The sequence below is a fragment of the Chrysemys picta genome, chromosome 19 (genome assembly GCF_011386835.1).
Source record: "Chrysemys picta bellii isolate R12L10 chromosome 19, ASM1138683v2, whole genome shotgun sequence".
Classification (NCBI taxonomy): domain Eukaryota; kingdom Metazoa; phylum Chordata; order Testudines; family Emydidae; genus Chrysemys; species Chrysemys picta.
The window spans coordinates 12,578,342-12,593,921 of NC_088809.1; the positions used below are offsets into that span (position 1 = coordinate 12,578,342).

Sequence of the window (15,580 nt, forward strand, 5' to 3'; positions counted from 1 at the left end):
CTTAGCCACGCCTCTGCCTAGGAGGCAGCAAGGACATGTCGCTGCTTCGGGGAGCCACGCAGAGCCAGGTAAGGAGCCTGCCGGCCATTGACAGCGCATGAACCATCAGCTGGGGGAGACTAGCCCCTAGCCTGCTCCTTCTGCCCGAGGCCTTGCCACTTCTGCGCCCCCCCACAAGAGCCTAGGGTCCATCCCCCCTGCAGCCACAGCCCCCGCCCCAGGCTAGCACCTCCAGCCCCGGAGCGCCAGTGCTGCGGCCACAGCCCTGGAGTGCTGGGAAGGCGGGCGCCGTGGCCCCAGCCCACCCGGGAGGACGGGTGTCACCACACAGGGGCACTGGAGCCACAGAGTGGAAAGCAGTGGACTGTGGGTGGGGCCACGCCTGGCTGTTTGGGGAGGCACAGCCTCCCCCAGCCTATGATACCTGCCACCCATGCTGCCGGTCCCGCACCAACTGAACTATAAACTGGACTTTCAATGAAGATCGTAAATGCCAGTTCATACAGCTTTTCAGTTGGAAAAGTGCCAGATATTTTTAATAATATACAAGAAAAGCTGAGCTAAGAAAACTAAGAGAGCAAAGTGACTATTTCCTAACTACCAGCGCCCCGATACTCTACAGGGTGACAATACTCCCTCTAGAGCACTGGCTCCCAAGCTTTTTACTAAGGTCACCCACCAATTCCATTTTGTCTATTTTTCTGACCCTCCCAGGGTACAAATGGGGGATCCCCAAAATCACAGACCAGCATCCCCCTCCTCGCACTGCAAAGGGGACACTGACAGCCTGCAGCAGCTCCCTACAACCTGGCACCACAACCTTAATCCTGGCCAGGGCAGAAGGGAGGCCGGGGTGGAGGGGGCTGGAGAGCAAGCCTGCTCCACACTCACCCCACAGTGGCAGCTCCTGTCACACGAGGCTGGGCCCAGCTCCCCATTCTGGGCATTGCGACCAGGCACGCAGGGTCGCAGCACCACTCAGATTCGACTCAGCCACCCCTCCACCATGACTGGGCCAAATAGCCATGGTGCTGCAACCCCATGAGCCCTTCTGTCATGGTCGGGCCAACCCTGCGTGGCGCTGTGACCCTGTGCGCCAGATTGCAATGCCCAGAGCAGGGCCCAGCCATGTGAGCCAGGAGCCACTGCTACGGGGGAGTGCATGGCAAACTCACTCTCCATCCCCCTCCTCCTAGCACCGGACTTGCGACCCATCTAGAACCTGCGCATGGCCCAATGGGGGGTTGCAACTCACCACTTGGGAAATACTGTTTAAGTAAAATGAAGTTTCATAAGCACATTGGGCTGAACCATTGTCCTGTGTGCACTCAAACTTTTTAAAATTGCCATGTATCTGACAGACATTAATACATATTATTTTACGGCATCAGTGAGAGGAAGGGGGAAAAGATGAAGTGTTTTAGTGAGTTACCTAATTACCTAGTCCTCCCCAAATATGCAATTCTCTATGGCTCCCAGGTTCTTAGAACCACCATTTTTGTAGTAATGCTAACCTCAAGAAATCAAAAATCAAGAGATTTTTATAGAAAAAATTATATTGTGTTTTTCTAGTCCATCTTGATTTTTGAACTCCACTTACCCATCCCCAATGCGTGGGGGCGTGACAATTAATGTTGCTCATTCTGCCAAATGTATTTGCCCCTGCTGCAAGAGCTCTCGGCCTCAAACATGCCTTCCCCCACCCCAGCAATTAATCCTGTCTCCCGCCCTACCACAAGTTTGCCCCCCCCAGCACCCACCCTATCAGTTCTGCCCCGTTCATTCAGTTCAGACACCCACCCCATCAGCCTCTACCCTGCTCAGTTCAGCCCCACAGCCCCAGTCAATTCATCTCCCACCCCTCAACGGCTATTCCTCTCCTTGTTTCTATAGGGCAGAATCACATTAACATTAGATCTTTTTCAATTTAACTTCTGTATTATTCTAATTAATTTTGCATGAACAAGCCCTAAGATACCAATAATGATAAGCACTTCCAGCCTTTGGTATCTCAAGCACTTTGTACATAGATACATCACCAGAAGTGCTACCAATTACAGGGGTCCTACCCTATAGCCCAGGGGTGGCCAACCTGAGCCTGAGAAGGGGCCAAAATTTAACAATGTACATTGCCAAAGAGCCACCGTAATATGTCAGCAGCTCCCCACCACGCTCCCAGCGCCTCCCACCCACCGGCAGCCTCACCGATCAGCGCCTCCCCCTCCACACCTCCCGATCAGCTGTTTCGTGGCGTGCAGGAGGCTCTGGGAGGGGAGTGGGGAGAAGCGAGGACACTGAAGGCTCAGGGGATGGGACGGGAAGGGGTGGAGTGGGGGAAGGGCCTGTGACAGAGCCAGGGGTTGAGCAGTGAGCACCCCTGGCACATTGGAAAGTTGGCCCCGGAGTCAGTGCCTATACAAGGAACCACATATTAACTTCTGAAGAGCTGCATGTGGCTCCAGAGCCACAGGTTGGCCACCCCTGCTATAGCCTTTCCTCATGTAACTGTAATTGGGAATTTTCCCTAGGTCAGGACTGAGCCCATAATTTGTATGCATTCCTACAAACAACAACATGATCAATTTTTGTTTTCAATCCAACTTTGTAAAATTCTCACTCATCAGGGACAGTGTTTTGTTTTCTTTTGGGTTTGCTTTGGTTTTAGTTTTGTAAAACAGGCAAGTTAAATATCATGAATATGTTTACTATCTTCATGGTAAAGGTGAGTGAGCAGGTTTTCTCCTGGGTGAGACAATCTGCATGATGCTTTTTCAATGCCAGATTAACAGAATAGAACAAGGCACATTTAGATGCAGTCTTCTCTTTTTTGTCCTTAGATTCACCATATTAAAAGCAATGAAAAAATGTGGTTGATCATTTTATAACATGTACGTTTATTGTACAACAATTCCTCAATGTAGATTAATCAGTTGAAAAATATATTTGTTTGAGAGTCTATTTATATTTCTTAATTCTTTAAAACTTGTTTGTAGTCACAAGACATCTACATATTAATCTAATGGAATTCTGAGAATTAAGTCCTACTTTCTCTTTGATTAAAGTAAAGGTCATTAAATTGTTAGCAGAAGACCAGTAATGATACCAGCAACAGAACCCAGAATCTGAGATGCCGTACATAGAAATGGAAAACCTTTGTTGGGTTTATATTGCTACCAGTCCTAGATCAGGCACTCTCTTGGCAATTTATGTCTGAAGGACCTCAAGTCTGTTATTGAAACTACAAGGAAATACCTTCTCTAGTTATTACTGCTCACATAGCCCCTATTCTAATTTCTTCAGTACCCTCTGGGAAAGGACTGTACCATGTATAAGCATCATATTATTAGTAGTGCTTAATACATAATTATATTATTATAGAATACACTTGACTACTTTGGGAGGAGGATAATCCTCCCCATCTATAAATAAATAAATGTAAATGCAAATGCATTACATGGTCAGCAAAACTCCCTGAACTAGTTAGCTGATGAGATGATATCTTAATGTACCCAATTTTGAATTATAATTAAAGTTGTGAAGTATATTAACTAGTTCAATGTTCTTAGTAATTGATGAGAACTTATCTTTACTGCCCAGGACTGAACAGCTTTACTGAAGTGTGGCAAAACACTCTGGAGATAGCCTCGCTATCTGCCCTGTACTTGATTTAGAACCTTTCAGAACAAAGCAACAGATAGTGAAGAAACTTAATTTGCTACCAACAGTAATACACAACATTCCGTTTAGAGGTATTTAGAATGAAACTTGGCCTGTATGGCAAAGTTCAGATCTGAAGTTTCCCAAGGTTCCAGGAATGTTTGGATCTGGCACTTTGTCTTGGACTCCTCTCTAGTGTGGACGTAGCATGCCACATTCCATACCAGAGATGCAAACAGGCTCAGGAATAGTGTGGGGACGCTAGGACTCTCTAGGACTGTGCAGGAGAAGAGCAATGAAGACCTCAAGCTCTGTGGGAAAGCTGGTAGGCACAGAGTTTTCTATCACCCACTAGCAAACAAGACATCAAGTAGAAAAAGTAGGCATGGAATTAATATTAAAAATAGGATACAAGAAGGCCCCAGCATGTAGAGGGGAAAAAAATCAAATTACTTTAGACAGGGGGGCAAACTATATACAATGCCCAGTTTATGGCACATACTTCATTAATCCAGATGAGGAAGTTCTCTAAAGAGAAGCAAAATGTAATGCCCTGTAAACTCAGATATTTAAGCATTCCTTCAGAGGGAAATGAAGCACTATGTGGCTTCACAAATCTAACCATTCTTACTATCAACTTCTGTCATGGAAGGCCTACCTATTCATAGGAGGACATATTACCTATGACTCAACAATATATAATCACACTGAAATGCAAAAATTAGTTCTCTATAAAGTGATTGTTAATAAAGTTGTCTATCACATCTCTCTCTCTCTCACACACATTCACACACTTTCTCCATATCACTTTACCACAGAGAAGGAAAACAATTCAATACTGTACCTGTGGCATTTCTTTAAGAAAATCAGGAAGCTGAAATTCACCTTTATAGACCTGGAAAAAAAAATAGTAAAACTTTAAACAGATGCTATCATTATATTATGTTCAAACTGCTAACAGGAATTCTGTTCAATAAAAGATAGGTTAGTCTGGGTCATCTGGAACTAGTCATGCTAATCAGACATGCCTGGAGCACGGAGGATTGATTTAAATCAACAATTTTAATCAAGATTTAAATGAGCAAACAGGAAACCTTGATTTAAATAATTTACTGTAATCATGTTTTGCATTTGTACTTTTTAGCTATTTTCCTAAAAAAAAAAGTTGAGTCCCATGGGTTGGTAACCACTAAAACATGTTGATTTGCAACTAAATATAGACTTTACACTAAACTTAGGCTTCTTTTAAGAACTAGTAGATCTCATTCTCACAATTAGTTTTTATTCATAGATTGGAAAAGGAAAACAAGCTTTCCTGCTTTTTCAACTCCCAAATGATTTGTTAACTTTGAATGTAGTAGTCATTGAACCAAACTAGTTGAATAAACTGAAATAAAGAAAATATTCTCTCTGCATCTCCAGAAGAGGCTACTCCTGAATAATTGGCTTAGTACTTCAGTAAGCTCTGATTCCAGATGCTTAGTCACAAAGTTCAAACATGTACTTGTTAATATTATATTTGATATTTAAATAATTTTAATAGATTATAGTAAATTTAAGCCTTAACATAGATTGTCAAGTTCAAATTTAATTTTAAATATGTTTATTTCAAAAACTAAAATGATTTAAACTTTTAAAAATCTGATTTAAATAAAAAAAAGATTGTATTTTATCTTTTAAATCATTGATTTTTATCCAGCAGGTTGTGGCACTTATTTTAGAAATTCTAATTTTAATTCATGAATGAGAATGGCCCTATATTGGGACTTACAGGGGTCAGAGCAGGGCTAACTATGTTTGCACAATCCTGTACCTGTGTTGGGTGAATGTCATCTGGCCCTGTTAGCATCTACTAGGATGGAATGGAGGGGGGAGGGATAGCTCAGTAGTTTGAGCATTGGCCTGCTAAACCCAGGGTTGAGTTCAATCCTTGAGAGGGCCATTTAGGGATATGGGGGCAAAAATCTGTTGGATGATTTAATCGGGGATTGGTCCTGCTTTGAACAGGAGGTTGGACTAGATGATCTCCTGAGGTCCCTTCCAACCCTGATATTCTATGATCTCAACCATTTTGATAGCTAAGAAAATTTGGTGCATAAATTTGATGCTTCTAGAAAAGCTAAGCCCCACCGCTCCTCACCATGATGAGTAGTTAACTGACAGATCAGCTACCTCAGAAAGCAATATCTCATTTTTCCTTTCAAGTTTTTTTTCAATAAATTTTTTTAAAGAACTTTACAAGGAAACCGTTAATGTTAGAGCTCCATCCTGCTTCCAAATATGTAGTTTACTTCTGTCTATTTTAAAAAAATTGCCAAGATGTATGTGAAATTCAGATATACTGTTGTAAAACCCCACCCAGTAGCCAGTGTGTGCTTCTATATGTTGCATACTGTTTAAGTAGAATACTATTCGGGCAACTCTCCAGTTCCGTGAGGATTGCATGTTTTCTGCCATCTCCTTGGGAGAGGTTAGAGGAGGTGAGGGATGATTTGTATGAGAAAATCCAACAAGTTTGTAATAGATGTCCATAGTTTTAAGATCTTTAACAAATCTCGGGGTAGAGAAAATGATATCTAGATACCTTCTTAAGTCAGGAAGCCTAACTTTGTTCAGGGCAACAGGTTCTGCATAAACTAACTTTTTTTTATTAATACTTACAAGTACTGTTTAGATCTTGAACTGGTAATGCCTAAAAGGAACTAGAGCTGCAAATGTTGAATTACAGGATACATCCTGTTTTGTTGGCTGTCTCACTTGTAGAGGGCATGTATTAATAGGAAAGAGCCTAATATGTAAAAACCCTCCCAAATTCCTAATCTTTCAAAACTCCTAATCAAATCTCCTCTTGCATTACATTTTGGACAATGTTGCAGTATTGGTGCTTTTTGTGTAACATCACATGGGCATTTTGGTTTAGATTATCTGTTTTGTGGATAAGAATTCACATGATAGGAAACTGACTATTCATGACAGATGGGAGCAAAGAATCTCCTAGGTTCTGAATATTTAAAATGTCTGTCTGAACCAAAAGTCGTTTTTCTTCAGTATCTACATTACAAAAATGAAGCACGTAGCAAATTACAGTATCTGATCTGCTGTGCCCAATTATGCTTATGGAAAAATTGATAATGCTATGTGACTAGAGGCTTTGTTGCATCTTTGACTCTGCCATAATATTAAAATACTATCTGAGAAGGATTTGTCTTTGGTAGTGTGTGAACAACTGCACAGCTGTCTTCCAGGTGCCTGTTACTGTATCGCTGTTGCATGAGAATTTTATTTTGTCAAATTTTTAACATTGTACACTGAACTGACCAAATAAACCATTGCAAAATATAACAGGGAGAGAATTATGTCTGCATTAAAATCCTGACCCAACATCATTATTATTCCTGTTTAGATGGGCCCCTTTTCGTTAAACAAATATTGAGTAACATAGAAGTGCTTGGACTATATCGACTTTTTAACCTGCAGGTTGGAATATTTACTAGCTTACACAAACTCGGTACACTGAGTTAATAAGTGTTTGGGCATTTTGGAAATAACTGAGCTGATCATTTTGACTTTCGTGGCTATTAGTCTTTTGCTCTTTTTGCTAATTTTGACTGATGTAACAAATCTCTATATTGTTTTCATGAGCTATGTTTTATTCTACTAAAAAATCACGTTAATATGGAACTCCATAGCCTAATGCTTCTGAGGCAATTCAATTTCTTTCATGGATATGAAATTAGCCAAAATGGTTTCATGTTGTGGATAGGTGAATAAATTGTTCATAGTATTAATGTGATAACATTGTTGATGCATCACTTTCTTAGCTGCTGTCTAGAGAGATGAGCTTCATTTTAACGGCTTAACTAAAAGATAAAAATCTGAAGCAGTCTGCTGAACTCAGATGTTTACAATACATCTGGGATCTCATTGACCACACACTGAATTTTTGACCAATGAAGCTTTCATTAACATTATTGTGGGAAGCTATGGCTATTGTGGGAATGGCTTCAAGAATGTGAATGAGAGCTGTGCCTATCATTGTGGATTACCATTGTTCTTCTATCTTTGTCCACTCCTTTTGAGATAACTTTTAAGGTTTTGCAACTTACATAGATGGGTTCCTTGCTCCCTGGTTATATTTGTAGTAAAGTCTGGGTCCTTGCATGTGTTTAACCAGGCTAGTTATAGAAAGGGTAGTGAAAGCTCCCAGCATGCATAGGCTATTCAAAATGAATTGTATTGTTTAATGTTGCAGTCATATTTGGGGTGAATTATTTTGCAGACAGGAAACTCTGAGCTAACTCAGCTTCAGAGATGAGGCCACTGCAGTGTACTGACATAGTAATTATTTCAGAGACCGTTCTGCTTCTAATCTGAGCTCAAAATCAGTGTAAGATATTGCAGACTTTATCTAGTTTAGACTCCCATTCAGACCAGATAGAGAAACTGTCAATTCTGTAGATGCAAGATCCTTCTATTCAATATTAGCCATGTCAGGATAACCTACTGCAAATTGTACTGTACTTAATTCCTCTTATTTTTTAACTCTGTAATTAACAATTGGTTTTAATTTTGGAGAGATTTTTGCATGACACCACATGCTGCAAACCACATGCAGACCTGAGGAAGATGCCATAACTTAGAATGGCTGCGAAGATGCTAAGTTACACCAGGTGCCATTTTGGCTCCCAGAGAAGCCCAGAAAAATCAGGGCTATAAACAATCTTTGCCTTTCACCCTCAGCTGCACCTTGTGTACTGCACCTCCAGACAGTTCTACAAGAGTCTTGGCCAGAATGTGCAACATATAGCATCTTTCTTTATAATTTCTCTGCTTCTTATATGTCAGCATACGGCACCATCAGTAGTTTTTAAGAAAGCCAGACTTATAATTAAACGAGCTGTAGTTGTAGCGAAATAATGTATTTAATAATTTGCATAATTTGTATAAAAACATTATTTCCCCTATTCTTCAGCTATATCTATTCATAAGTTAGGCAGATGGGAAAAAACATGTTAAGCATATGTAAAGCAAGCAAAGGGCTGAAGCTTTGACTGAAACACATGAATCAAGGCAAGACTGACATCTTTGTTTTTTGAAATGGAGTGGAGAAGAAAAACCTTTTATACCACTAATTAGGTCAATTAAAAAAAAAAATCAACAAATGTGTGTGTGTACTTCTTTGGCAGTGAAAAAGAAATCTAACCCATACTATAAACAGCTGGATATACTCTATCAACAGCACACAAAAGCAAAAGGTATTCTGGCACAAGGTAAAAGAGAATTCGGAACAGCTACTCCTGCACAGACATGAACGACTGTTGAGAAGGTCACATGCTTCAACAAACAGTACTCTGATTTATAATACTTATTATTAGGGCTCGGCGTTTGTTACGGAGGTCGCGGAAGTCATGGATTCCGTGACTTTCTACGACCTCTGTGACTTCCGCAGAGCCCAGTGTGGCTGACCCCAGGCTGCTCAAGCAGCTCGCTCTGGGCCAGCCACACTGGCTGCTGCTGCTGGAGCAGCTCCAGGGCCAACCGCACCAGCCGCTGCTCGGGTGGCCCTGGGCAGCTGGCCCCAGGGACCGCCTGAGCAGCAGCCAGTGCAGCTGGCCCTGGGGACTGCCTGAGCAATTGTCCCGGGGCGGCCGTAACAGCCACTGTCGGCGGCCCCTGGGGCAGCCAGAGCAGCTGTTGTCAGAAGCCCCCGGCACTTTATGCCACAGGCCCCCCCACCCCCAGTACCCCTCCAGCAGCGACCCTCCTGGGGTGCCTCCCCAGCAGTGATCCCCCAGCCCAAGATTTAGTCAGAGGTATTTATAGTATAAATCATGGACAGGTCACGGGCCATGAATTTTTATTGCCCGTGACCTGTCCATGACTTTTACTAAAAATACCCATGACTAAATCGTAGCCTTACTTATTATGCACGGAAATCAGAGCTCACTATCTTATTGTTAAGTAGAACAAGAGACAGCAGCGTAGGGACCATTTTTGAAGTGCGTTCATTTACTCTGAATTGTATACATGCCACATGGAGCAACAATTCACTGGAAACCCTTTTCACAAGTAGATCAGAAACCATGTTTGGTAGCTTTCCTTTCTCTCCTAGATTTAGAGAAAGGGAACGTTCCCATTGATTAATGAGCAATAAATAATGAGCTAGGAAGGAATTTTTCCTTGGTGGAACAACTTGGCAGATGCTGGGGGGTGGGGAAGGGGGTATTCTGCCTTCCTTTCAGCTTCATGGAGACATAGCTGGGTTGTAAGCATGAAGACTTGAAATAGTGGTAAGAAATGGTATGAAGAGTAAGGCTATTTTGCACCTGCCATGGGAGCATAGGTTTGGGAACTATAAGACTGTCACTGTATTTGAATCTCTCTTTCTTTTCAGTATCCCTCTTTTCTTATCCTCTGCAACCACACACAAGCACCCAGCACAAGCAGGTATGTGGTCCACAGTAATATTTTCCAAGGTTCATTAAAAAAATGTGAAATAGAAGAAAAGTGCCCACTCTTCATAAGTTTCACTCTGACCCTACTGTGATGCTATAGGAAAAGGTCATTCAGCTTATGAGGTGGACTGGGTGGATGAATGTGTGCACACAAACGCACACTACACAAGAAAGCACAGAATGTGCGAGACCACGTGGCAGATTTAATAAATATTATGCCACTAATAGGGACTTAAAACAAAGATGTGGCCAAATGTCTGTATGTTGCAGTAGGTCTTAGGGCAAGTAGCAATAAATGAAGGCATTAAAGCTGTCAAACTTAGTTCTCTTACTTATTTATAACCTAATACTAGTGCTCTAGCTATTACTTTTGGGTATTTGCCCGTTCCATTATCTTAGGGACAGGTCCTAAGATTTCCTTTCGCCAACTCTCCAGTCACTGTCAACTTCCCCTGCTGGAACATCAACAGCTCTACCAACAGGTTTGCAGTAGACAATCTGAGCGCGATAGAGAATAAACAAGACTAGAGAGTAACATGGTCTTATTTTTATCCATCAGCTACATTAGACATAGAAAAACATCTCTCCTCTCCATTTAATTTGAAACAGCTATAAATATAAACCTGAAAAGTGAAAAAAATCTATCATGAGTAGTGGATCCCGTTTACGGAAAGTTATAATTATAGGCAAAAAACTAATTTCACCCGTTCTCGTCATAGGATCCACTACTCTGCTTATTATGGGAAGGAAGTATGTTCTGAAGTTGTGATGAGAAGCAGATCATTTACTTTATGCTGTCAGCAGTCTAAATTACATTAGATTTCAGTCCTCTTCTACAGCTTATGGATTTTCAGATGACCGAAATGACGTACTTAACACTAGTGTGTACAATAGAATTGTAACGCCATCATAACTCAATTCACCTCATAACACCTCTCTCCTCCCCTCCGCCACCTTCCTATTGGCTGGGGTGGGTGATTGGGACAGCCAATTAAATGTGTAGGGAACAAGGGGGGAGCCAAACTCTCAGACTTTTCAAAAGCCTCTTCCTTCTGGTAGCTGCTCCACCCTCTCTCACCTTAGTTGTACTATTGGAGCTGTGTTTTTAGGACGCTGCAGGTCTGATTTATCACCTGTTTTGGGATCAGAAAGGAATTTTTCCTGTTGGATAAATCTGACAGCTCTGGTGGGTTTTTTCCTCCTTCCCTTCAGCTTCATGGAGGCACAAGCTGGGTTGTAGGCATTAAGACTTTAAAGTTTAATATTAGGAAAGGTAAGACTGCTTAGGTTGTCACAATTTGTGGTAGAGTCCAGTGCAGATAAGCCTAAAAAGGTCAGCTCCCAAGGTAAATGAGACCTGGGATTTAGTTAAGACAAGACTTAGAAGAGGGGGAAACCTGAAGTCTTTGCAGATTGAGCTGCCTTCACCTCTTGGCAACCTCTGCCCATGCACCTCCCTTTACACAAGGGGAGGCAGACAGGATTCAGAAGCAACATAAGTCCTAGAGGTTGGTCTAGGCAGGTCTACCCGCAGCTATTGGTGTGATGGTGGGAGCCCTGTAATTCCACAATGGAACCAGTTAAATGCCTGGTGTGTAAGAGCAGGATATGAGCACATAGTGCCCTTCCCCAGTAGTAATAAAGTTGTAGCTTGCCTCCTAAATCCATCCCATGTGTCTGTGGTTCATTCCCCCTTGTGTCTTGATCAAGACCCTGTATAATGGCAATCTACTAAGCAAGGAGCTTTGGGAACTGCTCCTTCAAATGCCAATCAAAACCACTTCTTCAGTCATGTTGGGTCATTAGAGAAGGAGAAGACATTAGAGAAGGGAGTCATGTTTTACTTTAAATGGAATCATTTCATTTCCTTAAATTAAATCTGTTACCAGGCAATATTTTAACTGTGTGATCAGTCACTGTTAAGATTTCCAAGCAGCTAATATTCAGCAGAATATTAAAGAAATTAAAGAGAGAATTGGCACCTGATAGTTTCAGAAATAAAAGTTTCAGAAATATACTGAATCTTCCTCTTTGAGATGGATTGTTTTCTGGATAAAAATCTCCATTATAAAATCCACAAACTGGGGCTTTACCTGCAGCAATTTCAGAAAACAATTGTTCCAATACAAAATAGCATGGCAGCAATTTACATGTACAAGAAAATCGATTTTGTTTCATTTTATTTTATAAACTACTGCAAATTCCATTGTAGAATTTGTCTCGTAAAGCATACCTATCACAAAGCCTTTTAACCTTTTTTAAAATCAGGTGTTTACAAACATTTAAAGAAACTATTTTAGATAAGCAAAAAAAAAAAAAAATCATCACACTGCAGACTGCAAGTAGGAACTAAAGAGAGAGCAAACTCATTTAATATAGGTCACTGAACAGTCACCAGATGGCGACTTATAGTAATTAAACTTATACTTCAGTGGTGAATAGCTCAATATCCTATTATAAATCAGGGTTAATTTCTCTTTTCCAAACCATACAGACATTCCTGTGGAGAGAATGGAGGCAGTGGAGTATCTACATCTAAAAAGCTCAAAGAAGAAAATTAACAAAAAAAAAGGACTGTAAAGACTGTACCAAAGGTGTCACACAAGGAAACCCCTCTCTCATGGGTGACCACTTAGAACAGTGTTTTTCAAACTGTGGGTTGTGACCCAATACTGGGTCGCAGCACATAAGGCACTGGGTCACCTTGCTCTGGTCAGCACCGCTGTCCCGTCAGCGGTGCTGCCCAACTAAGGCAGGCTAGTGCCTACCTTTTCTGACACCGGGCTGCACCCTGGAAGTGGTCAGCAGCAGGTCCGGCAGGGGGCCACAGGGCTCCAGGCGCTGTCCCCATCCCGAGCACCAGCTCCACACCGGACCGGTTGCTGGCCGCTTCCAGGACGCAGCGCGGTCTGTGGTGCCAGGACAGGCAGGAAGCCTGCCTCTGCACCCCAGCTGCGCTGCTGACTGGGAGCTGCCAGAGGTAAGTCTGCACCCCAACCCCCTGGCCCAGCCCTGACTCCCCCAATTCTGGAACCCCTCCCTGCACCCCAAACTCCTCATCCCCGGCCCCACCCCAGAACCTGCACCCCAAGCCCGGCCCCCCCTCCCACACTCCAGCCCCCTGCCCCAGCCTAGAGCCCCCTCCCACACCCTGAACCCCTCATTCCCGGCCCCATCCGCAGCCCTCACTCCCACACCCCAACCCTCTGCCCCTCCCATGCCCCAAACCTCTCATCCCCAGCTCTGTTGGGTCACGGGCATCAACAATTTTGTTCAACTGGGTCCCCAGAAAAAAAAGTTTGAAAACCACTGACTTAGAATACAAGAACCAAAATGGAATTTTGTTTTTGTTTTCAGTTTAAAAGTTAGAGCAAAGAACACAAGCCAAAACACACAGCGAAATGCTTCTGTGGTCACCAACACCATCCATTCACAGCTTAGCTATAAGCACAATCATGGCCTTATTCTGGTCTGTTCCACAGCTACATCTCATTGCTGCATACCTCACACAAATATACACTACATCTTTTACAAGACACAGTTGCGCAACCACACTGGTGTCAGATGCACTACAGTATTTATAATGCTTTGGGATCATTATTGCAGAACATTGCCTTTTAAAAAAAATAAGGGGACACACATGATCTCTAATATAGTGAATCTCAGTTGATAACACTAGCATAACATTGAGGAAATGTCTTCAAGATCCAAGCTGGGGATAAGTGCTTTGAAACAGAAGACTCAATTTTTTTCTCCAGCTATTATGACTAGTCAACAGAATTTTCTGTGACATGACAGAGAAAAATATAGCTTGCACAAGTTATTATAAGAAGGCCAACCAGTAAGTAGCCAGGCAGAACCCCCACGCTTTTTCCACTAAGCACATGTAAGTTTTCTTCTCACAATCTCTTTATGGTGAACATCGGAACCTTCAGGAATCGTCAAAAGAAATGACTGGAATATGTAATACTGTGTCCACAAATTCAGTCAATGTGGAGTGTGTGCGCGCCAAAGAAAAACTGGAGTAATATGTTACAGATGTGAGAGGAAACTGCACAGCCAGTCATAATACAAGGATAAGCCAATTTCAATTGGGCATAAATCAAAATCTAATAGTCACAAGGAATCCTCCAGTTTTTGCTATACTCTATTCAACTCTTAACAGATGCCTCTGTGCAAGTTCACTATTCTGACTGATCTACAGGCACATCCGATATTCTTAAAATATAATGAAGTGATTCTAATACCTTATATTCGTCACTTGGTAAATGGGCTACTAGTTTGTAGCATTTCAGAAAACACCAATTATTAATATTTTATGTGTACATATGAACTCAATTACAAAAGATTCCTTTGTGTGAGAGGATATGGAATCTGTTTACCTCTTATATTTCTAGAAAAAGCCACTGTATTTTTAACTATAAACATATCAAACTTGAGTCACTGCTAGCTGATCCTTAAAGTAAAGTGGATGAGCACAACAAGAATACCAAAAGATTTGCTTATATTATAAAAAACTAAAAGCACAAAATTCTGCGTAAATGCACAGAAAGCTGCGTTGAAGTCAATAGGCGCCATGTATGCATCAAGGGACAGACGTATTTTTATTTATTTGTCCCTCCGTATGCACTGATTTATATCCAACACTATTCAGATTCTATAGGCACACAGCTTCCACCTCCGTACCCAATGCCCTGCATAAGAATGGATGTCTTACATGCAGCCACACAGTAAAAGGACAAGCATGCAAGGCCCAAAATGAAATTAATGAAGCAATTAGTCCATAATGAAAAACAGTTGCTTGCAAGATCAATAATTTATTATTAGCAGAAATATGGTATCTTCAGATAAAGCTATTTTAAGGGACAGATTATAACTTGTGAAATGCTATTCAAATGAGTGGGACGTTGCCAGGAATGGCAAATTATAAACCACTGAAAAACTGCTATGCAAAGTTTTTGCTTCTCAAAAGGCAACTTTACAAAAAAAAAAAAAAAAAAAAAAAAAAAAACCACAACTACCTTGCTTTTAAGATTTGTAAAAGTTAATTACTCTTATTTCTTCCCTGTAGATGTAATGTGTTTGTAGCCTTGTCCATCCTAGTAACTGCTCCTTCACAGAATTTTTTTTCCTTAGCATGTGCTAATAAAAATCTATTTCTTTCAACTGATGTAGGTCTGAGAGAAAGGCATTCCAAATTATTGAAGAGCTGATAATCATCCTCAATTTTATCATCTTCATTTCCAAACTCCTTATACAAATATGAACCATTCACATCCAGCTCAGCAATACCTACAACTGAATCCTCCATCTTCACCATATCCTATTCACTTGCTGGGAATGTTAACATCCATTTCCTATGTCACTCTTTGGATGCTTTCCCAACAACTGGAATAGATTGCCATTGATGTTATGCTGCCAGATACTGTAGGACATAAAGTTCTTGCTGTTGAAATGAAGCCTCTCTC

At 41.6% G+C, this 15,580-nt stretch overlaps 2 protein-coding genes across 14 annotated transcripts in view; both read right to left on the bottom strand.

Moving 5' to 3' along the window:
• Positions 1-4,542, bottom strand: part of KCTD7 (potassium channel tetramerization domain containing 7) — a 45,931-nt gene extending 41,389 nt beyond the window's left edge. The window contains exon 1 of the mRNA XM_065573359.1: positions 4,502-4,542. The gene's annotated coding sequence lies outside the window, so the exon portion shown is untranslated. The remainder of the gene's footprint in view (positions 1-4,501) is intronic.
• Positions 1-15,580, bottom strand: part of TPST1 (tyrosylprotein sulfotransferase 1) — a 58,155-nt gene that overhangs the window by 5,446 nt on the left and 37,129 nt on the right. For all 13 annotated transcript variants that reach the window (XR_510090.4, XR_510086.4, XR_510088.4 and 10 more), the window contains one exon: positions 4,502-4,552. Coding sequence is in view for 4 of the 13 variants with exons in the window: in XM_005283415.4 (XP_005283472.1) it covers positions 4,502-4,552 (51 nt within the window). In the remaining 9 variants the exon portion in view is untranslated. The remainder of the gene's footprint in view (positions 1-4,501; positions 4,553-15,580) is intronic.